Source organism: Schistocerca serialis, chromosome 8, assembly GCF_023864345.2.
Source record: "Schistocerca serialis cubense isolate TAMUIC-IGC-003099 chromosome 8, iqSchSeri2.2, whole genome shotgun sequence".
NCBI lineage: Eukaryota > Metazoa > Arthropoda > Insecta > Orthoptera > Acrididae > Schistocerca > Schistocerca serialis.
The window spans coordinates 34511048-34536639 of record NC_064645.1 but is presented as its reverse complement, the minus strand read 5'-3'; the positions used below and the strand labels follow the sequence as shown (position 1 = coordinate 34536639).

At 43.1% G+C, this 25592-nt stretch overlaps 2 protein-coding genes across 2 annotated transcripts in view; one reads left to right on the top strand and one right to left on the bottom strand.

The window, feature by feature from the left end:
* LOC126416432 (cyclin-dependent kinase 1-like) overlaps positions 1-23343 on the top strand; it is a 77440-nt gene extending 54097 nt beyond the window's left edge. The window contains exon 7 of the mRNA XM_050084152.1: positions 21898-23343. Within this exon, the coding sequence (XP_049940109.1) occupies positions 21898-22005 (108 nt within the window). The 3' untranslated portion in view covers positions 22006-23343. The remainder of the gene's footprint in view (positions 1-21897) is intronic.
* The window catches only part of LOC126416542 (uncharacterized), a 121520-nt gene continuing 117625 nt past the window's right edge, over positions 21698-25592 (bottom strand). The window contains exon 3 of the mRNA XM_050084287.1: positions 21698-23044. Within this exon, the coding sequence (XP_049940244.1) occupies positions 22462-23044 (583 nt within the window). The 3' untranslated portion in view covers positions 21698-22461. The remainder of the gene's footprint in view (positions 23045-25592) is intronic.

Here is a 25592-nt window from a genome sequence, read left to right as displayed (position 1 = left end):
AATGAGACTCGAAATCAAGGAAAAAAAAATTCCCGAATCTAAGCCACACCTGAAATAATTTGAGACTTGAAATTCAAGGGGAGAGAAAAGTTTTAGGCCGCACCACCAAATCGAAACAAAGTTGGGTCATTGTAATATGAGACACAATTTAGGTCGAATGAATGACGATGCAGCTACAGTAGTTTGGTTAGAGTCGTAAGCTTAACAGTTAAGCTTTACCAGGTAGCCATTGTTATGTGTCAGGCACTCCGTCCATATTTATACGGGTACCCTTCCTTTTTCACATGCTTCGTCTGGTTTGAATCGATTGCTTATTTTTCATTGCTCTGATAAGCGCCGTTCTCTTTGTTATAGGTGTTTACGTCACTCTAAGCTGAAAATGCATTATTGTACTGTGTCATGCATTGTTTGTCGCATACTGATAATGAGTGTTTACAACCCGTCGCCGCTCGCGGCATGGCTGGCTTTTGTGCGCGCTACCGTGGCTTACAATTTTTTAAAAAAAAAAAAAAAAGAGGAATTGTCTCATAAGGGAAACAATGGCAAGAGACTGCTATTTGTGGTTACTTACACTGCTGCTTTCTTTGATAATGACCAACAAGAACAAAATAATAGACTGTGTATGATATAAGATGTTCTGAACGAGAGTTTAGCGAAAATTTTTCTCCGTTTGAAAATCTTTGCAGATACCTCTTTAGTACATTATATTCTGCACAGAAATCAGTCCTCTTAGATTTAAAAACCTAGTCAATTGCTGTGCTTCATTTCTGACTGTATCACTATTAGGGATAAGCATAATACGAATATAGACATGATATGTATATTCTTCCGCGTTCGCTGTTGTCTCAGTCTAGTTTCGTAGTTTATTAGGCAGACCGGATTTAAATGAGATAGCAGCAAACACGAAAGAATACATGGCAAAATGTTTATATCCGTATTATTCTAATGGTGAAGAGAATACTGCATGTGATTCACAATTCATAAAAGTTCCTACTAGCAATCATCTCTTCTCACAGGTGGGAAACAATTCAGAACGTAGAGTTGGCCATACTGACAAAAATCGCGAAGTCTTGCCAGTCGGATTTTCGTAGTACATTGAAGTGCTGCTACTTTCGAAGATGAACAATACTGAATCTGTTTACTTCGTTGGATAATGTATGAAAATGCAGTGGTCGAAACTCGGGGCGGAGAAAAATAAAGCTCTGTCTTCCACCCACACCCCCCACCCCCCGAATTTCCGCTTGCTTTGCACTCTATTCTAAGCCGCAGGCGGTTTTTTGGATAACAAAAACAGGAAAAAAAGTGCGGCGAAGATTCGAGTAAATACAGTATTCCCATTTGGACATCTCCTTCTGCACTGCACAGCTTGCCCATCATTGTGAGTGGCCCTTTCTCTGACGCCTGCTCGAGTGACCATTTCCCAAGTCCTACCTGTGTGCACGGAGACATGCTCTCCGCGTTTTTAACCATCATCCTGGAATGAAAACTTGCATTCATTATAAACAGATGCTTGCAAAATGTCATTGCGTTCTTTGTTATAACAAAAAAGCTAGCTGGATTTCATTCACATTCCACCCCTTCCTGTGTCGTGTGGGCCAACCTCTGATTGCTCTCTGGGGCCAACACCCATTTGCTAATTTCCAGCCTGACAGTAGCAGACGGTTGTCATCGTGGGCCCTATTGCTATCTCCATCACCTTGGGCCGCCATTTTGTGGAAGTTCCGAGCTGTTTCCCACAATCACCTTACCCTCCTCGATCGGAAACAAGCGTAGGAGGCTCAGGCGATGTCGTTCTCTTCTCCGAATTGTGAGTGCTACAATGTTGCCTTTACTACAAGGGAGCTAGATCATGCTCTCAGTTCAAGCCGACCCGCCGCCACAGGGTCAGATGCTGTCCACATTCAGATATTGCAGCACCTTTCTCTTGTGGGCAAGCACTTTCTGCTTAACATGTACAACCACATCTGGGAAGAGGGCACATTTCCCGGTCTCTGGTGTGAAGCCACAGTCATACCCATACCTAAGATTGGTAAGAACACAAAACCTACCTTCTATCTACTGCCCCATCTCTCGCACCAGCTGCGTTTGCAAGATGATGGAATGTATGATGCATGCCAAGCCGGTATGGTGGCTCGAGTCGTGCAGTTCACTAACTAATGCACATTGTGGATTTCGAGCACGGCGTTCTGCAGTTGACCGTTTCCTTACTTTGTTCACCCATGTCATGCGTGGTTTTCTGCGGAAATCCCAATCTGTGGCCGTGTTCTTCGACTTGGAGAAGTTGTATGACACCTCCTGGAGAACTAGTATCCTTCATACACATTAAACGTGGGGCTTCTGTGGCCACCTGCCCTGCTTCCTTCAGGAATTTTTAAAAGACAGTGTTCCCAAGGTGCTTGTTGGTTCTGCCTTGTCGGACACCTTTATCCAGGGAAACAGTATGCCGCAGGTTTCTGTCGTGAGCGTCGTCCTCTTTGCTATCACCATTAACCCTATCGTGGCCTGTCTCCCGCCGGGCGTCTCTGGCTCCTTTTTTGTTGACGATTTTGCCCTCTATTGCAGTTGTCCACGGACCTGTCTGACTGAGCAGCATGTTCTGCGACATCTTGATCGCCTCTACTCCTGGAGCACCGACGGTGGCTTTCGGTTTTCCTCTGACAAAACCGTCTGTATGAATTTCTGGCTACATAAATGGTTTCTTCCACCATCTTTACATCTTGGGCCTGTTGGAATCCCGTTTGTTGAAACTACGAAATTCCTGGAGCTCATGCTCATTAGGAAAATCTCCTGGTCCTCCCATGTGTCTGACCTGGCAATCTGCTTTACGCGGTTCGTCAATGTCCTGTGTTCTCAATGGTACTTCGTGGGGTGCCGAACGAACCACCGCCCTCTGTTTGTACCGATCCCTTGTACGTTCGAAACTCGACTATGGGCACTTTGTTTATGCGTCTGCATGTCCATCCATCTTACGCCATCTCAACACTATCCATCATCATGGCTTCCATTTGGCCACTGGTGACTTTTACACTAGCCTGGTTGAGAATCTTTTTGCTGAAGCTGCTGAACTACCATTGTGCTACTGCCGTGACTTTCTCCTCAGCAGGTATGCATGCCATTAGTTTGCCATGTGTGGCCACCCATGCTATGTTGCCTCCTTTGATGATTCCCTTGATTGCCAATATGGGACATGTCCCTCTTCTCTGTTACATATTGGAGTCCGCTTTCGGCACTTGCTACGGTGGCAACTTTCCCAGTGGGTGTGAACCCTTCACCACCTTGGCTTCGTGGTGCAGCCCATGTTAACCTTGGCCTTCATTCATTTCCTAAGGACACTACTCCAGCCTCGCTCTATTGCCTACAGTTTCACGACCTTTGCATGGAACTTTGGGATAGTACCTTTGTGAATGCTAATGGCTCTCGGACTGACCGTGGAGTTGGGTGTGCCTTTGTTATTGGCTCCCGTGTCTTTAGATATCGGCTTCCGGCACTCTGCTCAGTATATACAGCCAAGCTCTTTGTCCTGCATCAGGCCACATAGTACATCTGGCAACACACTTTTCAATTGTGTCCTCTGCTCAAACTCAGTTAGCGCCCTTCAAAGTCTGTGTTGTACACCGCCCATCCCTTAGTGGAGCAGGTCCAGAAAAACTGTCACTTGCTCACTCTTGGTGGAGCCAGTGTGTTGTTTCTGTGGGTTTCTTGTCACGTTAGTCTGTCAGGAAATGAGGCTGCTGATGATGCAGTCCTCGTACCTCAGCCCACTAGTTCCTATATTCCCTCTGATCGTGTCTCTGTTGCCGTCTGTCAAGAGGTGGAGTCCCTTTGGCATTGCCAATGGTCCTGCCATATTAAGGCTCTCCCAACGGCTCGGATGATCTTGTCTCGACCCTCCCGCCTTGAGGTGGTCATTTTAATTAGGCTGTGTATTGGGCACTGCCTTTTTAGCCATCATCATTTTATAAGTGGCGCTACCCTACCCCTTTGTGCACATTGTGCACAAGTTTTAACTGTCTTCCACTTCGTGATGCAAAGTCTATTTTTAATTGTTTACATTCCCACTTGGGTTTGCCGTCTGACTTGTCAGCCTTTTTAGCAAATGACAAATGGGCTGTCAACAGATTTACTTTTTATCTGCTAAAGCAATGTGGCTAAGGCTGTTTAATTTTTAGTTTTGGACCTCCGTTTCTGTATGGTGTCTGTTTTAGCCATTTCTCCACATCCCTGCTTTTATCTGTCTTCTCTAATGTCACTTGGTACTGGCATATAGTCATTTTTTAACTCTGTCTTTGTGTTTTATAGTTTTGACTTGGGCATGTATGACCACAGTTTTTTGAGTCTCGAAAACAAAACAAACAAAACAGCAGCACAATACATCCTCCACTGTCTTGACAAGTACATTGAGTTGTGTCGGGGACTTCTCGAACACCTCATCTGTCTCATCATTATTCTGTCCATCACAACACCTACTCGGCATTTTGGTAAGTAATATTCACACGTGTCTTCATAATCATTTACGGATGTGTGTAGTCTTTGAACTGCTCCAGTTCTATAATGATCTAAAATCGGACACATCTTCGTAGGACTTTCTCAGTTTCTTTTCACCTCACAAATTGTGACATTCCTGTTGCATCACCCCGTATGATAAGTAGTTACGTTTGCTCCTTCCATTATTTGTACCTGTCTGGATTTCCAGTGAGGACTTTTAACTGCCTGTTGTTTGGAGTCCTCTGTGGGTAAGGTAATCAGAGTGAGTATCCTGCAAAAGCAAACAATAAGAATGTTGGAAAATTAACTGATGAAATGTGACATCCAATAAAGTGCCGGTCAGTACCTAGTTGCCTGGGGAGGGGAAATGTGTAGTGCTGCCAGTGGACCCACATAAAAGTAAAAGTAACATACTATTGTAGTTTTCAGAATGAATAGTTCTTTCATGGGAAGAAGAGGCGGATAGGATGGAGGAAGGTTAGGCAGGAAGGGCAAGTCACACAGGCCTCAGGATGAAAGCAGACCCTCTTTCAGTGAGGACAAGGAGGGACAAACTGAAGGGGAGAATATCAAACAAAGTAAATTGAGATGAAAGAGATGATACAATGCTAAGTGCTGTGCCAGACCTCAGTCTGGAGATAAGAACAGAGAGAGAAGCCAAAAATAGATTAAAGGGAAGTGAAATGAATAGCGCAGTTAAGAATTAGTGCAGAGGAAAAAGAAACAGTTAATAATTGATAAAAATTATGTATATAATAAAAATATAATTAAAGAAAAGAGGCATCTGCATTGATGGAGGTTAAGTCTGGAAGGTTATTGGGCTATGAGGATGTTTGGAGCCAAGTTCCCATCTTTGGAATTAAGGGAAGTTAATGTTCTATGCGAAAATGCAAGGAGCCGAGGAGTTGCAGCAGGCATTCAGGTCCCTTGATTCGCACTATAGAGCGTGTTTGGCAACTGGGTTCTGGATGTCCTTAAATCAGACAGTTTATATACCCTGTTCTGTGTGATCAGCTAGTTTAATGGTGGTCATGTTTACATATAACACTGCAGTAAATATAAGTAAGTTAAGAAAAATGTGTATTTTGCAAGCTGCTATGCCTTTCACGTTGGACGAGTTATAGTACATTGGGTGGTAGTGGGAAGGTACACGGGGTGTCCACATCTCGTGGTCTGGTGGCTAGCATTGGTACCTCTGGATTGTGGCGTCCCGGGTTCGATTCCCGGCTGGATTGGGGGTTCTCTCTGCCCGGGGACTGGGTGTTTGTGTTGTCCTCATCACTTCATCATCATCGTCTGTGACAGTAGCTAGATTGGGCTGCGAAGGAAAAAACTGGATTGTGAAAGAATTGGGACTTTGTACGGGAGCTGATGACCGTACTGTTGAGTGCCCCACAAACCAAATGTCATCATCGAGGTACACGGGCCATGTTTTACAATGGATACAACTACAAATGTAGGAACTTGAAAATCTTGAAAACCTTTGTCCCTCCCATGGATTCTCAAATGCTTCCACAGAATTCCCACTTTCTACCTACTTAACTAAATACACAAATACAATCATCACATCCATCCCTTAGTAGCTGGCCTTAAAGTCCCCTCTAACCACTGGTTGACTAGCAACTCCAAAACATCACACAACCTACCTAATTCACTCCCTGAGATGTCATACACCTATTTCCACTCCATTTCCAGTTGAAATCTTCCTTGCCACCATCGAATCAGACTTCGCTTTGCACAAATGTCGCACGTACTCTCGGCCTATGATGCTCTGAAGCTTTTCTAAGACCTCATTTATTGACACCCTAGTCAACTTCTTCTCTACCCTTAACTACATTACTTCCTGTGGCCAGACCTACAAATAATTCAGGGAGACTGCTACGGGTACCAGGATGGCCCCACCCTATGCCAGACTTTTCGTGAGCCTCTTAACACTCAGTTTCTGAGTCCACTGGTTTGGTACAGATTTATTAATGTCTTTGTGATCTGGATTTGTGAAGAAGAAATTCTCTGCTTTCTGCAACAGCTAAATTCCTTTCTACAGCTCACATTTACATGGTCCTTCTCAGAAGCCACCTTCCTTGAACATTGACTTTCACCTCGCTGAAGCCCATATCCGAATTTGTCTGTATTTATTAAACAAACAAACATCAAACAACAAATAAGATTAATATCTACACTTCGACAGCTGCCACCTCATCCACGTCATGTTCTTTCTTCCCTACACATGTATCTGTTCCACAACAAAATTTGTCACAACGACCTAAGGCTCTCCTCTCCTGTAACTATCTATAAACCTTATTCAAAGACAAATCTCACAGGGAGTCTCCTCCTCTCATCTTTTAACTAATACTATTCCCATTTCCAAGAAATTCAGAAGCACCTCCAGCCTCTTCGTTACCCACCACCACCCCTGGGCCTTGAATGCCTGAATATGACCAAGCCCTGAAATCAAATTCTCTCTCCCTGATATCCTCCACACACCAGCCACTGTCACCTTCCATATCCTACTAACCTCTTTGACATCCTGGCCAAAACCATATAGCATTCCCAAAGCATTATCCCTATCCCAAAGTTCCTACCTATGGAAGTCATCTGTAACATGCTCTATGCACTCACCCACTACTGTAGATCCTCATTCAGCTGGATTTTAAGGGACTGAAAAGTATGCAATTCAGTTTAACAAAGTTTGAATTGGTGAGTTTTATGCCTCTTCCTACATCTACATTTATACTCCGCAAGCCACCCAACGGTGTGTGGCGGAGGGCACTTTACGTGCCACTGTCATTACCTCCCTTTCCTGTTCCAGTCGCGTATGGTTCGCGGAAAGAACGACTGTCTGAAAGCCTCCGTGCGCGCTCTAATCTCTCTAATTTTACATTCATGATCTTCTCGGGAGGTATAAGTAGGGGGAAGCAATATATTCGATACCTCATCCAGAAACGCACCCTCTCGAAACCTGGCGAGCAAGCTACACCGCGATGCAGAGCGCCTCTCTTGCAGAGTTTGCCACTTGAGTTTATTAAACATCTCCGTAACGCTATCACGGTTACCAAATAACCCTGTGACGAAATGCGCCGCTCTTCTTTGGATCTTCTCTATCTCCTCCGTCAGACCGATCTGGTACGGATCCCACACTGATGAGCAATACTCAAGTATAGGTCGAACGACAAACCTAGAAAATCCTTTATCTGGGTCATTCCTCGCATGTGTTGGGGCCAATCAGACGGTGAATCCATCACTAATTCATGTTTGGATGGCCTTGTGCTCTTGATGTTACCAATAAATAAACAACTTGTGGGAGTAGCCTCTATTTCCTGTGTTGATCTTATTGTCGATCCCGGGTTTCTGAGCTGGGGTCTATGCCGCCAGTCCTCTGTTACTGTAAGCTCCGGGCGTACTTCAGCGGTCGCCTTGTGGCACGGCAGTAGAATGTTGCATGTTTCAGAGGATGGGGCCTTGGCTTCACTAACTGGACCGTGAGGGAGGTACACACAACTGTAAAAAAATCCCACAACCTCACAGTGCTATGTGCTGATGAGGTGAATGGCTGTTGAGGTACAACAGTCTCTAGCAGACAACCTTTGGACCTCCTGATGCCCCATAGTTTGTTTCCCTGGCATCTTGTGGAATCCCTATGGAATGGCCTCGTCAAACTACTACTCCTGATGGGATGGGTGTATCATCAGGTAGTACCTCCACCCACTCATCGAAGAGAGCTCAGCTTATCAGTTCTCCTGAGAAGGTCGCAGAATCATAGTAACAGGGAACTAAAATGTCGTAACACTTTCATTGTGGCCAAAAGAACAGGGAAACATTTGAGAAGGTCTACCATTTCTATATTCACAAGGCATTAGAGGGTATTGCTGGCTCCCTTAAAAAGTGTCAAATGCCTTCGTAATGAAACACTTGCAGTTGAAGTTGCTAATTCAAATCAAATAGCTAAGCTTCTGGGATGTGAGGCAGTCGATGGCTAACGAGTCAGGGCCAAGTTGCATAACACACTTCTGTAAAGGCGTGGTTCCCTGCTCCGATATAATAGAAGTGGATAAGGTGGAGTTACTTGAAGAATGGAAAAAATAGGGCATCACGGAGGTACAGAACTATATGATGAGAGTCAATTGCATATTAGAATAATCTGTGACATTTACTCTCACATATAGTACTCCAGAATCACCTGAACACATCCTTGCAGTCTATAACCATCTTACGGCTTGCCTGTCTGTAACCCAGTGTGATGCTTCAGATGTCAATGGTGTGGCCATACCACTATGGGGTGTAATGGGAGGGCTATGCGTGGAAATCGTGCAGGCTCCACTCAAGAATCAGGCAATTCTTGTACATTTCCTCCAAAATGTATAACCTGCCCCAGATATTACCCAGTATGGAGCAGAAAGTGTGAGGTTTACAATGAGGAAAGAAAAATTAGGAGTTGAAAGTCATGAGACACGAAGCTGAAAAAAGCATTCGAAGCTATGCAACCTCCATTTTTTGCTAGTTCTTCTGGACCAGCCCTTAAGAAGCCAATCGTCAAGTGTGATGTCTCCACACAAATTCAGATCACAGGTTCAAGTATGAGCACATGCAATTGTCAGTGTACCAGGGGGAGAGGGGGCTACACTTAAACCAGAACTCGTTCAGAAGCCATCGGTGGTGGGCTTACCTCCTAAGCCACATACTGCTGCCCACCATCAGAACCCTTCTAAGCTGTCCATACTACCCAAGCAGCAGACTCTTCCCATGAGTTAGGAAAAAGTCCTTCAAACTGTAGTTCAGAGTCGAAGAAAGTGGCAGTTAAACCTTCGGATTGGCGAGCGCTCTCCCTCTCTGGGCGGACTCTGCTCTTGAGGATAAGGAATTCCACTTGGAGGAACCAGAGAGCTGGGCACTGTCTAACATTCCCTCTTGACCCCCAGGTAAATCACCGCCTCCGAGGGACTTCTGTGTTGCAGTGTAATTTAAATGGATACTAATCCCATTTGAAAGAATAACAGATCCTGGTTCATGAAGAAACAGTCTGCATTTGCTTGCAAGAAACTCTTTTGAAAGTCACAGACACACCTGCATTATGGGGTTACCATCCCAACAAGAAGAACGATATTACTGGAGACAGGGCTAAGGTGGAGTGACCGTGTCCATTTATGACGGATGTCACTCCTCTCCTCTCCTGTCCTTGCTTGCTCCAGGGGTTGAATTATCAAGCGACTCATCCATTCTGAGAATATCTGCCTTTTGAATGTGAGTCAGACAACACACTTTTCTACAGCTACAGGGTCTTTTTCAGCCATTGACCATTGTTTTTGGACTTGGTTCTGTCTACAGATTTATATTCTTGTGACCACTTCCAGTGTGGCTTTGTCTGCCAACTTGGACGGTGGTTGATAGGAGACCGCAAATATGGGTGATTCAAAGGGCAAATTGGTTGCAGTACAGTTGATAGGCTATTTTTTTATTAAAAGGATTGTTCACAGGAGACGGTGGCCCATATCCTTTGTGAGGTCCAATGGGCTGCCACAGAGTCCATCCACCGGTCTAGTAACAACCTCAAACAGTAGCCTGTGTCTTGGTGGAATGATGACTGTCACTTGGCAATCAGGCCCAGGTGGTAAGCTCTGTGGAACTTCAAACAGCATCCAGCTACAGAAAACATTCATGCCTTCAAATCAGCAAGAGCACAGGCAAGGCAAGTGATACAAGAATGGACTGCCATTAATCGGTCCACTTCCACTGTGCAAGTTTAGGAATGAATACCGTATTTACTCGAATCTAAGCCGCACTTTTTTTCCGGTTTTTGTAATCCAAAAAACCGCCTGCGGCTTAGAATCGAGTGCAAAGTAAGCGGAAGTTCTGAAAAATGTTGGTAGGTGCCGCCACAACTAACTTCTGCCGTCGAATATATGTAGCGCTACACAGGCATGCTTTGCTAGCACAAAGATAAATACTGGCGCCAAAACCTCTGCGTCAGTAAATAAATTCAAAAACGGTGGAAGACGAGCTTTTTTCTCTGCCCCGAGTTTCGACCACTGCATTTTCATACGTTATCCAACGAAGTAAATACAAATTCCGTATTGTTCATCTTCGAATGTAACAGCATTTCAATGGGCTACGAAAATCCGACTGGCAAGACTGGGATATTTGTCAATATGGCCAACTCTACGTTCTAAATTTTTTCCTACCTGTGAGAAGAGATCGTTGCTAATAGGAACTTTTATGAATTGTGAATCACATGCAGTATTCTCTTCACCATTAGATTAATACGAATATAAACATTTTGCCATGTATTCTTTCGTGTTTGCTGCTATGTCATTTAAATCCTGTCTGCCTAATAAACTACGAAACTAGTGTGAGACAACAGCAAACGCTGAAGAATATACATACCATGTCATGTTTATATTCGTATTATTCTTATGCCTAATAGTGATACAGTCAGAAATGAAGCACGGGACTTGACTAGATTTTTAAATCTAAGATGACTCTAATTTCTGTGCAGAATCTAATGTACTAAAGAGGCGTCTGCAAAGATTTGCAAACGGAAAAAAATTTTCGCTAAACTCTCGTTCAGAACATCATCTGTCATACGCAGTCTATTATTTGGTTCTTGTTGATCATTATAATAGAAAGCAGCAGTGTAACTAACAACAAATAGCAGTCTCTTGCTATTGTTTCGCTAATGTGACGATTCTTCTCTCTCTCTCTCTCTCTCTCTCTCTCTCTCTCTCTCTCTCTCTCTCTCTCTCTCTCGCGGTGGTAGCGCGCACACAAAAGCAAGCCAAGCCAGGCCGTAAACACTCATTATCAGAATGCGACAAACAATGCAGGACGCAGTACAGTAATGCGTTTTCAGCTCAGAGTGATGTAAACATCTATAACAAAGAGAATGGCACTTATCAGATCAAAGAAAAATAAGCAATCAATTCAAACCAGACGAAGCGCGTGAAAAAGGAAGGGTACCTGTATAAATGCGGACAGAGCGCCTGACGCATAGCAGTGGCTACCTGGTAAAGCTTAACTGCTAAGCTTACGACTCTAACCAAACTACTGTAGCTGCATCGTCATTCATTCGACCTAAATTGTGTCTCATATTACAATGGACCAACTTTGTTTCGATTTGGAGGTGCGGCCTAAAACTTTTCTCTCCCCTTGAATTTCGAGTCTCAAATTTCAGGTGCAGCTTAGATTCAGGAAATTTGTTTTCCCTTGATTTCAAGTTTCATTTTTCAGGTGCGGCTTAGATTCGAGTGCGGCTTACATTCGAGTGCGGCTTAGATTCGAGTAAATACGGTAAGGTGGATTTCCAACAAGGGAAGTACACGTCCTACAACCTTGTCAAGAAATGGGAACTTCATGGATGTGCCTGAAGATGTGGATCAGGTTTTAGTTGCCTCATCCAGACAGGCTCATGCTTTCATATGTTCTGTAGGGCTGTGGAGATAAGGAAACTCCATTTCTTCTCGCATAATAAGAAAGTCTACAACCTTCCATTCTCCATGTGGGAACTGGAATCAGATCTGTCTATGGCCAGAGACACTGCTCAAGGACCTGGAGAGATTTAGTATGCAAGGTTCAAGTCATCTGTGCCCTGAAGCAGACAGACAGCTCATCTCGTTTCAATCGGACCTAGTCTGATGGACAGTACCCCAAGACTTGAAGGAGGCAATATTAATTCCATTATGGAAACCAGGCAAGGACCGTAGTGCCGCTAACAGTTATCGGAGTGTAGCCCATACCAGTTGTATGGGTAAGACTCTTGAATGTATTGTCAACTGCCACCTTATCTGGCTGCTCTAATAGCGAGATCACAGGAGCCACTCACAGTGCGGTTTCAGGCACTACTGTTCCACCCTTGACAACTTAGTTCTACTGGAAATAGTGATTCAGGAGTTCTTACACTGAAACCATTTGGTTTGAGGTCAAAAACCTCAAAAAGCATACGACACTACTTGGTGTTGTAACATCCTTCGCAACTTCATGAATGGGGACTACGTGGACATCTGCCACTTCTTATCCAATCCTTTCTCAAGGACCGGTGCTTTAGATATAGCATTGGTGATGCCTTTCCTGACTGCTACATTTCAAAAGAAAAGGGTCCCCTCAGAGCAGTGTACTCATTGTTACATTGTTCGCCATTCGTATCAATGGCATTTCCTCTCCAGTCAGAAGCTCTGTCAAATGCTCTTTGTTTATGATTATGCAATCTTCTGTTCTTCCTCAGATCTTACAATGATAGCGAGGCAGCTACGGCTGACCATCAGGCGGCTGGAAACCTGGGCCAAAACACTGCTTTTCAGCTCTCACCAGATAATACTACATATGTCAATTTGAACCATGCACATCAAAGTTTTAACTAATCAGTGCTTACAATGGGGGGCAATATTTTACATTTTCAAGACACTGTGTGCTTTTTGGGTTTATTATATGATTCAAAATTAACTTAGTTCCCACACCTGAAAAACCTATGAACAAAGGGCTTCGTCATTGAATATTTTGAAATGCGTTAGCAGAAAAGTATGTGGAGCTGATAGGTCCTGCCTTCTGCAGTTTTATAGGGTATTTGTTAGATTACATTTAGTTATGACAGCATGGTGTGTGGATCAGTCCATATTTCAGACCACCCCAGTCCACTGTCTGTGTGCAGATGCTGGCGATCCACAACTCTGGATTCGGTAATGTATCCTTTTGGCTCGACAGGCAGTTAAAATCTGTGTCACCTCGGTCATTGGCATTTAGCGCAGTGATCCAATCCAATGTTGAATGTCTGTTCAGGAATTGGTCCCATGCGACCAAGCCATTCAGGATAAGTGATACTGACTGTATAAAGGATCTGTATCTATCTGACCACCGGACACACAACCAGGGATGGACCGTGTTGCTGCCTTGGTGACTTCAGGGGCCATATTGATTTTAAGCTTGACGTGGTACAAGAAAATTTGTGCTCCAGATTACCTTTTTACAACTTAGTTTTCTTCCATTTTAAGTATGTACTACAGATTTTTCATTGTTTATACAGGTGGATCCCAGCAAGAGAATGTCCTCTGTTCCTCTGTTTTCTCTGATAGGATTTCCTAAGTGCGTCTTTTAGAACAATTAAAAAAATTATGATGCTGAGTTACACTACTGGCCAATAAAATTGCTACAGCAAGAAGAAATGCAGATGATAAATGGGCATTCATTGGACAAATATGTTATACTAGAACTGACATGTGATTACATTTTCACACAATTTGGGTGCATAGATCCAGAACAACCACCTCTGGCCATAATAACGGCCTTGATACGCCTGGGCATTGAGCCAAACAGAGCTTGTATGGCGTGTACAGGTACAGCTGCCCATGCAGCTCCAACACGATACCACAGTTCATCAGGAGTAGTGACTGGCGTATTGTGACGAGCCACTTGCTTGGCCACCATTGACCGGACGTTTTCAGTTGGTGAGAGATCTGGAGAATGTGCTGGCCAGGGCAGCAGTCGGAACATTTTCTGTAGCCAGAAAGGCCCGTACCGGACCTGCAACATGCGGTCGTGCATTATCCTGCTGAAATGTAGTGTTTCGCAGGGATCGAATGAAGGGTAGAGCCACGGGTCGTAACACATCTGAAATGTAACGTCCACTGTTGAAAGTGCTGTCAATGCAAACAAGAGGTGACCGAGACGTGTAACCAATGGCACCCCATACCATTACGCCGGGTGATATGCCAGTATGGCGATGACGAATACATGCTTTCAGTGTGCTTTCACCGCGATGTCGCCAGACACGGATGCGACCATCTTGATGCTGTAAACAGAACCTGGATTCACCCAAAAAAAAAGAAGTTTTGCCATTCGTGCACCCAGGTTCGTTGTTGAGTACACCATCGCAGGCACTCCTGTCTTTGATGCAGTGTCAATGGTAACCGCAGCCGTGGTCTCCGAGCTGATAGTCCATGCTGCTGCAAACGTCGTTCAGCAGATGTTCGTGCAGTTGGTTGTTGTCTTGCAAACATCTCGATCTGTTGACTCAGGGATCGAAACGTGGCTGCACGATCTGTTACAGCCATTTGGATAAGATGCCTGTCATCTCAACTGCTAGTTAAACGAAGCCGTTGAGATCTACATCTACGTCTACATCTACATCCATACATCCATACATCTGCAAGCCACCTGACGGTGTGTGGCGGAGGGTAACCTGAGTACCTCTATCGGAACCCTTCTATTCCAGTCTCGTATTGTTCGTGGAAAGGAGGATTGTCGGTATGCTTCCGTGTGGGCTCCAATCACTTTGATTTTATCCTCATGGTCTCTTCGTGAGATATACGTAGGAGGGAGCGATATACTGCTTGACTCCTCGGTGAAGGTATGTTCGCGAAACTTTAACAAAAGCCCGTACCGAGCTACTGAGCATCTCTCATGCAGAGTCTTCCACTGGAGTTTATCTATCATCTCCGTAACACTTCAACGATTATTAAATGATCCTGTAACGAAGCGCGCTGCTCTCCATTGGATCTTCTCTCTCTCTTCTATCAACCCTATCTGGCACGGGTCCCACACTGCTGAGCAGTATTCAAGCAGTGGGCAAACAAGTGTACTGTAACCTACTTCCTTTGTTTTCGGATTGCATTTACTTAGGATTCTTCCAATGAATCTCAGTCTGGCATCTGCTTTACTGACGATCAACTTTATATGATGATTCCATTTTAAATCACTCCTAATGCATACTCCCAGATAATCTATGGAATTAACTGCTACCAGTTGCTGACCTGCTATTTTGTAGCTAAATGATAAGGGATCTATCTTTCTATGTATTCGCAGCACATTGCACTTGTCTACATTGAGATTGAATTGCCATTCCCTGCACCATGCGTCAATTCGCTGCAGATCCTCCTGCATTTCAGTACAATTTTCCATTGTTACAACCTCTCGATACACCACAGCATCATCTACAAAAAGCCTCAGTGAACTTCCGATGTCGTCCACAAGGTTATTTATGTATATTGTGAATAGCAACGGTCCTATGACACTCCGCTGCGGCACACGTGAAATCACTCTTACTTCGGATGACTTCTCTCCATTGAGAATGACAATCTGCATTCTGTTATCTAGGAACTCTTCAATCCAATCACACAATTGGTCTGATAGTCCATATGCTCTTACTTTGTTCATTAAACGACTGTGGGGGAACTGTATTGAACGCCTTGGGGAAGTCAAGAAACACGGCATCTACCTTTGAACCCATGTCTATGGCCCTCTGAGTCTCGTGGACGAATAGCGCGAGCTGGGTTTCACACGACCGTCTTTTTTGAAACCCATGCTGATTCCTACAGAGTAGATTTCTAGTCTCCAGAAAAGTCATTATACTCGAACATAATACGTGTTCCAAAATTCTACAACTGATCGACGTTAAGAGATATAGGTCTATAGTTCTGCACATCTGTTCAACATCCCTTCTTGAAAACGGGGATGACCTGTGCCCTTTTCCAATCCTTTGCAACGCTACGCTCTTCTAGAGACCTACGGTACACCGCTGCAAGAAGGGGGGCAAGTTCCTTCGTGTACTCTGTGTAAAATCGAACTGGTATCGCATCAGGTCCAGCAGCCTTTCCTCTTTTGAGCGATTTTAATTGTTTCTCTATCCCTCTGTCATCTATTTCGATATCTACCATTTTGTCATCTGTGCGACAATCTAGAGAAGGAACTACAGTGCAGTCTTCCTCTGTGAAACAGCTTTGGAAAAAGACATTTAGTATTTCGGCCTTTAGTCTGTCATCCTCTGTTTCAGTACCATTTTGGTCACAGAGTGTCTGGACATTTTGTTTTGATCGACCTACCGCTTTGACATAGACCAAAATTTCTTAGGATTTTCTGCCAAGTCAGTACATAGAAGTTTACTTTCGAATTCATTGAACCCCTCTCGCATAGCCCTCCTCACACTACATTTCGCTTCGCGTAATTTTTGTTTGTCTGCAAGGCTTTGGCTATGTTTATGTGTACTGTGAAGTTCCCTTTGCTTCCACAGCAGTTTTCTAACTCTGCTGTTGTACCACGGTGGCTCTTTTCCATTTCTTATGATCTTGTTTGACACATACTCATCTAACGCATATTGTACGATGGTTTTGAACTTTGTCCACTGATTCTCAACACTATCTGTACTTGAGACAAAACTTTTGTGTTTAGCCGTCAGGTACTCTGTAATCTGCTTTTTGTCACTTTTGCTAAACAGAAAAATCTTCCTACCTTTTTTAATATTTCTATTTACGGCTGAAATCATCGATGCCGAAACCGCTTTATGATTGCTGATTCCCTGTTCTTGGTTCAAATGGCTCTGAGCACTATGAGACTTAACTTCTGAGGTCATCAGTCGCCTAGAAATTAGAACTAATTAAACCTAACTAACCTAAGGACATCACACACATTCATGCCCGAGGCATGATTCGAACCTGTGACCGTAGCGGCCGCTCGGCTCCACGCTGTAGCGCCTAGATTCCCTGTTCTGTGTTAACTGTTTCAAATAGTTCGGGTCTGTTTGTCACCAGAAGGTCTAATATGTTATCACCACGAGTCGGTTCTCTGTTTAACTGCTCAAGGTAGTTTTCAGAAAAAGCACTTAAAAAAATTTCACTGGATTCTTTGTCCCTGCCACCCGTTATGAACGTTTGAGTCTCCCGGTCTATATCCGGCAAATTAAAATCTCCACTCAGTACTACAACATGGTGGGGAAATCTACTCGAAATGTTTTCCAAATTATCCTTCAGGTGCTCAGCCACAACGGCTGCTGAACCAGGGGGCCTATAGAGACATCCAATTACCATGTCTGAGCCTGCTTTAACCGTAACCTTCACCCAAATTATTTCACATTTCGGATCTCAGTCAATTTCCTTAGATACTATTGCACTTCTTATCGCTATAAACACGCCTCCCCCTTCACTGTCCAGCCTGTCTCTGCGGTATACATTCCAATCTGAGTTTAGGATTTCATTATTGTTTATGTCTGGTTTCAGCTAACTTTCTGTCCCTAGTTTATTGATGAGAGCAGTTCTGGGACCTTTCTATAGATGCTCCTGCAGTTTACTATTAGCACATTAATATTGTTATTCCCTGTTGCATTTTGCCTACTCCTACCTTGCTGCGTCTCAGGAGGCGTCTTGTCAGGCCTTGGGAGGAAATTCTCTAACCTAAAAAAAAAACCCATGTGCACTCCACACGTACTCCGCTACCCTTGTAGCCGCTTCCGGCGTGTAGTGCACGCCTGACCTATTCAGGCGGACCCTACATTTCTCCACCCGATAGCGGAGGACGAGAAATTTGTACCCCAGATCTCCGCAGAATCGTCTGAGCCTCTGGTTTAAGCCTTCCACTTGGCTCCAAACCAGAGGACAGCGATCGGTTCTGGGAACGATACTACAAATAGTTAGCTCTGATTCCACCCCACGAGCGAGGCTTTCCGCCTTCACCAATTCCGCCAACCGCCTGTACGAACTGAGGATGACCTCTGAACCCAGACGGCAGGAGTCATTGGTGCCGACATGAGCAACAATTTGCAGTCGGGTGCACCCAGTGCTCGTTATTGCCGCCGGCAGGGCCTCCTCCACATCTCGGATGAGACCCCCCGGCAAGCAGACAGAGTAAACACTGGCCTTCTTCGCCGACCTTTCCGCTATTTCCCTAAGGGGCTCCATCACCCGCCTAACGTTGGAGCTCCCAATAACTAATAAACCCCTCCCCCCATGTGCCTGCTCGGACCTTGCTGAAGGAGCAGCCACATGTCCACTTACAGGCAGAGCGGGCGATGCCACACGGCCAGCCTCCACATTTACCCTCCGCCTCGTGCGCCGCGAACGCCGCTGAGCCCGCCACTCCCCTTGGGGAGATGGTGGCCCAACCGCGCCCGGTACCCGCGAACATGTCTCGACAGCAGGGACAGTGGGTGAAGCATGTAACACCTGGGGTGTACCATGCGACGCACCAGACTCCCCACTGCTGCTACACTCAGAGGCAGCAGCCTGAAGACTGCTGACCGTGGCCATCAACACGCTCAGCTGTTCGCGAACAGTGGCCAGCTCCTCCTGTACACAACAGTCACACATCCTATCTATCCTAAGAAATCAATTTACTGTAGAGAGTTAATCAACTTTTAACTAGACTACTAATTCGCTAAAGGCGGCTGATTGTTGACTAACCTGTGATTGCTAGCCACTTCTTGTAGAAAACAATGAAAATAGCACTACCTGTCTCTGGACTGTATTCAAAACAAACACTAGCACTACTGGCACTATGGTTGACTATAGGGATGCTCTCTGACTGTATTCAAAACAAACACGAAATCTATGGAACACTATTACTAGCACTCGGCAATTAAAGCTTCCTAAAAGCAAAAACACACGGAAGAAGAAGTGACAAGTAAAAAAAATACAGTTAATACTTAAATTTAGGTAGCTCGCTGCACAGCAGACGTGAAGCAGACGGCAGTTACGACGACACTGACACTCCTGCATGGCGTTCCGTATTACCCCCCTGAACCCACCGATTCCATATTCTGCTAACAGTCATTGGATCTTGACCAACGCGAGCAGCAATGTCGCGGTACGATAAACCACAATCGCTTTAGGCTACAATCTGACCTTTATCAAAGTCAGTAATGTGATGGTATGCATTTCTCCTCCTTACATGAGACATCACAACAACGTTTCACCGGGCAACGCCGGTCAATTGCTGTTTGTGTATGAGAAATCGGTTGGAAACTTTCCTCATGTCAGCACATTGTAGGTGTTGCCACCGGTGCCAACCTTGTGTGAATGCTCTGGAAAGCTAATCATTTGCATATCACAGCATCTTCTTCCTGTTGGTTAAATTTCGCGTCTGTAGCACGTCATCTTCGTGATGTAGCAATTTTAATGGCCAGTAGTGTGTATGGCATTATGATGGTACAGGAGCGGGTTCACACACATAACTGTACAAAGTTTCCATTTGTTCCGACTTGCTTAGTGCACTACAAGCACTTAACAAATGTATCCAAGACCGGTTGATTCACCCCATCCATGACTCCACACAGCGGCTCCAACACTGTGGCAAGGTGGTGATCTTTTGCTAGGTTCCTGGCCACATCAGGATACTGGAAATTACATCGCCGCCAAAGCAGCCAAGGAAACATGTTGTTATGGTGTTGTCCATCAGTGTCCCATCCCATTGCAAGTGTTCATCTCATTTCTGACACACATCATGTTTGTGGGAGACTGAATGGTAGCAAGTGACAAAACAAATTGACATGTCATTTTCCGGTGTGATCACACACATGCTTGGCAGACTTCGTGTCAGCCTCACCGCTGGAAGGAGGCGCTGCTTTCCAATCTGTGCACTGGACATAGCCCTGTAACATGGCTTCCTCCTCCAACAGATGGAACCACAACTCTGAGAGGTTTGTGGTGTACCACTTTCAGTTCATCATATTTTGGCAGTGTGTGTCTTATATATTGATATCATGGCAGCCCTTAGTTGCAATGGAGTCATGCACACTATCCTAGCCCATACTGATACCACTGTTACAAGAGGGTGAAATTTTGTGAACTGTTGGACCTCATCTCTAAATTGGTGGGGAATGGAGGTGAAGTTTAATGCATGATAGACTGCTCCGCATGTGGGGGACAGCCTTCATCCCCACCCATGAGATTAGCATGCTGGCTTTTTGTTAGGGTGCTGAGGATAATGAAGTTGAGCACCTGCCCGTCTAAAATAATAATAATAATAATAATAATAATAATAATCATCTTGAACTTATTATGAATGAGAGTAGACTTCTGGATCTGACGTGTTCTGCAACTTTTGTTTTTGTCTTCTGTCTACTATTGACCATTTGTAGAAGTTGCTGCTTTTGCTGTAACATTAGAGCATTATGCGCCCATTTCTGTTTCAGTGGCATATTGCAAATGAAGAAGTCAAAGGAAAAAAAAACACATTCATTTTTTACAAACAGAGACAGAGAGCTCTCTGTATTGTTGCGTGTTGTGCGTTGTGTGTGATCTTCTGGCCAAGTCTCTCTTCCCCCACCCTTGTCTCTTGTGCTGTGGAAGTGACCTCTTGTGCTGTGGAAGTGACACGTGAGCAGTAATCAAGCATTTGGGCCATTGTTGCGAAATACATAATGGAAAATACTGTAGTGCACAGCATTACATATGTACAAACTTACTCGGTTTAGGTGAAGTGTGTCATATGAAATATGCAATGTGGGGACCAAATTTTAGTTTGTTATATGAATTATTCAAAATTCAATTTAAGCAGTAGCTTTTTAAATGTAATTTGGCAGGGCCAAAAATGTAATAGGGTTTAATAGAGTTTCTGATGTATCAGATCTTGAAATAGGGAGGGTCTCCTATACTTCCTTATATAACTAGTAAAGCCTACAATATCAAAGGCATAGCAACTCATGAACTTGTGTTGTTTCTCAGCCAACTTGTAGGCACTGCACAGCATTTTATATGACATTAATCACCACTAAATTGGCTGAGCATGTGAATGGGCATAGAAATGTCCACCTCAGGGACACTTGGTACCCAGCTGCCAAGTATGTTGTATAGCATTACAAGAGGGATCTGATTGCTTGCTACACCACGTGGACTGTTTGGATCTTCCTACTCAACACTGGTTTCCCTGATGAACTCCAGAGGTAACAACTTCCTCTCCAACACATTCTGACATCCCTCCTGGCATCCTCACTTCCCTCCTGGAGGCAATCTCAATTAGCACCCCCCCTCCCCCCCATCACTTCCTTGTGCTTTTCTATGGTTCTATGGTCCTAGTTCTTAATTGCTCTATTCATTTCTCTTTTCCCTAAACTACCTTTAGTCCTCACTATGTCATCTCGGGGCTTTACAAATGCACTATTCAGACAACACCCCTCTCCCCCTTCATCTTTGTCTGCTTTTGCCCTCACTACAGCTGTGTTTTGGGACCGATGACCGTAGCAGTCTTGTCCCTTTTATCACAAACCAACCAACAGCTGTGTTGCTTTCCTCCTGGTGCCTTTTCACTTTAATCTTCCCCAACCTGTTCCTCTCTTCTCGTAATGAAGGTATGGGTTGCGAAGGTTAGGTAAAGTCGCTTTTACTTTTGTGTCTGTATCAGCAGTATTACACATTGTGCCTACTGAAAGTATATGATGGCCAGCAATTGTGTCTCACAATTTATTAGCTCCCTCAATTGGATTTTCCTTTGGTATAAAGGTGTAGCTGGAGAAAGATAGTGAATGTATTGTATAAATTGAGTGTTTAATTTGTGCCAGGCTTCCAAGTATTTTATCACAAAAATATTTATAACTAATTTCAAATATTTCCGTATTTTTGTTAAATTGCTGTTGTGAAATAGAAATGACATTATTATTTTACATATTAGTGTAATGTAGCATCAAAATTACATTGCATAACTTTCACTTTTTCCTTCCTCCCACAGAAGTTACTGGTCTACAGTCCGCCTGATAGACTGTCTGCAAAACAGGCCATAAGGCATACATATTTTGATAAAATGGACATGTCCAAAGTACCGACGACTACTGCGTGAGAATTTATATTTATTCGAGGAGTCCAGGAAATTGTATAGAGAAGAATGTCAAATCATTTTACTTTGTGAATATTTCTTAACCATTCTGTACTTAGCTGTGTACTGTAGCAACCACATAAAAGCATGTCAGGAGTGAACTGTTCTTCAAATTCAAAACATATTTTATTCTTTTATCCCATATGTACAATTTATACTTGGGTTTTTATTTATAGAATCTTATCATTTGTTTTAAAATGTCAGTAGCGTAATATTCAATACTAGTTCCACCTGAATTATAAATAACAGGGATATAAAATATTTAAGTTTATAGTTTTTGGAAAAATATTTAAAATGTGCTGTAAATGATGAAAGTGGAGTATTTTCAGTAATGTACAGTAAGAGTGTATTGTGGGAATAATAGGTCTTAAAACTTGTTGACTGTGCACGTTTTTTTGTGAAGTCTGTTTAGAAAGTTGACTACTTGACTAAGAGAACAGAAAGATGCAAAAGAACGGTGTCTTTATAGAGATAGCTACCTGTGTGCAGCAAGTCTCTACTGTAGATCAGTATGAAGCAGCTAGGGTTGTCACTGATGTGTGGCTTCTGCCAGTGAATACTGTGACACCTGATAGAACGATCTGGTTCAATGCTAGGTGAACTAAAGTCTCGCACATTGTCCTTCCTGTGATTCTGTGCGAGAATGGATAATTGGACGGTTAGGTTAAATGGCCACGGAAGTAAGGTGTCGTGTTCCCCGCGGGTAAGCCCGATACCTGCCATGTGCGAGAAAGTACCTGCCCAGTAGATCAGGTACATGCGATAGCTGCCAGAGGACACGTAAAAGCTTTGGCTTCTAACTGTCGTGTTTTCGGGCATCTCGAAAACATGATGTACCCGCCAGTAATAGTTGAAGGTGAGCCGTCCTCGAGGATCCGTGAGGAGACTGCTGTTGTAGCGATCAATTTCTGCATCTCGGCTGCTGGGTTCTGCGCTCTGCAAATGAGCATAGTTGTCAAGTGACTCCTCCCGTATTTTGTACGTCGAACTATCCACCGACGATCTGCAATCAAATACAGAATATATATTCTTAGTACATTACACGGTTGGAATATATTTCTTGACTGAACAATATTTAAAACAATAATTTGTCAAAAACTGTGAAGGAAATTCTATTTTGTAGCCTTTTGTGAAAGAAAATTATGTATAAATATTGACTTTTTTCGTCTTTATTGTTTGAAAAGTCTTGTGCTTTGTCATTTCCAATTAAGTGAAATTATTTTAATTAAATGTAGCTGTCATTCAGATGAAAAATTATGTAATAGACTTTTCCATTTGTTGAATAAATGTGTGACTTATTCACGGTTTGTACAATGTATTGTTAAAGTGATGCCTATTGCTGTTTATTGTTACAGAACAACTTTTAAAAACACGAATATTCATAATATATGTCATTTTATGCTACGCTGATTTTCTGTCTTAGAGGGGCAGGCTCTTGCTCAGTTCTACCTTGTGCACCCGTTGCCTTCCTCAGAGTTGCCAGCCTCCAGTCTCCCAACAGCGACTGCTTGCTTTCTTCCTGTCTCCTCCTACCCGTCCAGCACAAATCCTCATCCCAGTCCACCTGCCGAACTGCAGCCCCAGCATTGTTTGTTTAAAACCTCGACTGCCCAAGTGTGCCCAGAGGTGGTAGTAGTAGAGAGGTGTGTGTGTAAATTAAGAAATTAATATCCCTCTCCATCTCCCTCTCTATCCTCTTTTCTTGCTACCCCTATGTGCTTGGAAAACCGTTTAAAATATGATAAGAGCAGTACTTCATTATTACTACAGGGTGTATACGGCCCAGCAGATCTGGGAAAAACCTGGGAATTTTTTCATCCGGGAAAAACCTGGGAATTTTTTCATCCGGGAAAAACCTGGGAATTTTTTCATCCAGGAAAAACCTGGGAATTTTTTCATCCGGGAAAAACCTGGGAATTTTTTAGAATTCAGGGATTTTTCATTGTTTTAGTTTTCAGTTAAATTTTTGTAGGTTTGACGTTTAAGATCTGATACGCTGACAGAGAACTTTAGTCCACTTCTGCTGAATAATATTGCATCAATAAAACATAAATCAGAGAATAACACCAAAATATAAGTTTAGTTGCATAGAAAATGGGTAATTTACACAATGCACAGACCAGTTTGCTGACACCAAAAAGTGTCAAAGGCTTTAGGTCAAAGATTATGCAGTATGTCCGTAATGACTAATGTGCATTGAATGTGTGTGACATCGCAGTTGTTTACATTTCTAACAGATCACTGGAAAATATTATGAATAGTGGCTCGAGAGACGTTACTTTCAAAGTAAATTACCACTCGAGATGAATTATGTTGCATGTTAGAATGTGCAGTGAATTTCTTAAATCACGGGGCGTTATAACTCTCATTCGAAACGTAGCACTTTGAGGATCAGCCATTTGAAAAATTCCAGGCCCAGTAGATAGGTCATTTATGCCACTATTTACAATTTTACTGGCACATTTGTGTTTGATATGACTTAATGTGTAACACACGCTAAAAAAGACCGAGCTTCAAGTTAGTTTTCATATTTGATGTTGTTCTTTCGTAGATAAAAAATTATGCAATTGATGGCAAAAAGTATAATTGACCTTCAAAAAAAGTGCATAATGTGTTACTGAGCAATGTCACAAGTCTCTTCATGCCAGAACACTTTGACTTTTCTATAGTATAGAAAAGACGAAGTGTTCTGGCATGCAGAGCAATACCAGTTTCCTTCTTTTCTACATTTTTTTGCCAGTGAATTGTCTCTTCGTCTCCAAACAGCTCTAACATTCGCTACTGCTTCTTTCTAACTAATCCTATAAATGGACAACAGAAGGCAGCCCCAGTCAAGTGACTGGTAGTGGGACATCCGTACCTTGCTCTCGTATGAAATTAGTCCAGTTTTAGAGCGAAAACCTGTGTCATGTGCAGCTACTATACTCCCCTCTCTAAAATTTGCTTTCAGTAAGGACAAGTATGTATTTTACCTCTTCCATTCCTCAATTTTTCTCATTTTATTATTGTTTTTATTTAAATGCAAAAGCTTGCGGTTTAATCGTTGCTAAAGACCTTTAATTACTTTCTTTAGTTTTAGAATAATAAGTGGTTTTTTCCATTAAATATTTTGTGCGTTTTTACAGTCTTTTCTTTTCAGATTTTCGTGTTGCTAAATTTTACCTCTGGTCTATATTTTAATACTTAATTTCTTAAATTAGGTTTTTTTTTCAAACGTTTTTGAATCACAAAAGTTATTGTTTGCAATGTATATTTAAACATCTGTGGGAGTTAGCAGTTTAAAATAAATAACGCTATCATACTCATTTGTTTTAAAAACATTTTCTTAAAGAAACATTTTAATTATTATTAGACAATACAATAAATAATTTAGAAGGAAGTACCATGTTTAACAACAAATACTGTAATTTAGGAATTGACTAGAAGCTGGTATAGATTCTCACTCTGTCTGAGTGTTTTGAATGGCCCCCTCCAGTATTGCCTTCTTCTCTTTAAGCTGTCTTATTTCTGCATCAACAATCTTCCTTTTAGTCAGATGATCCTTTTTCCCG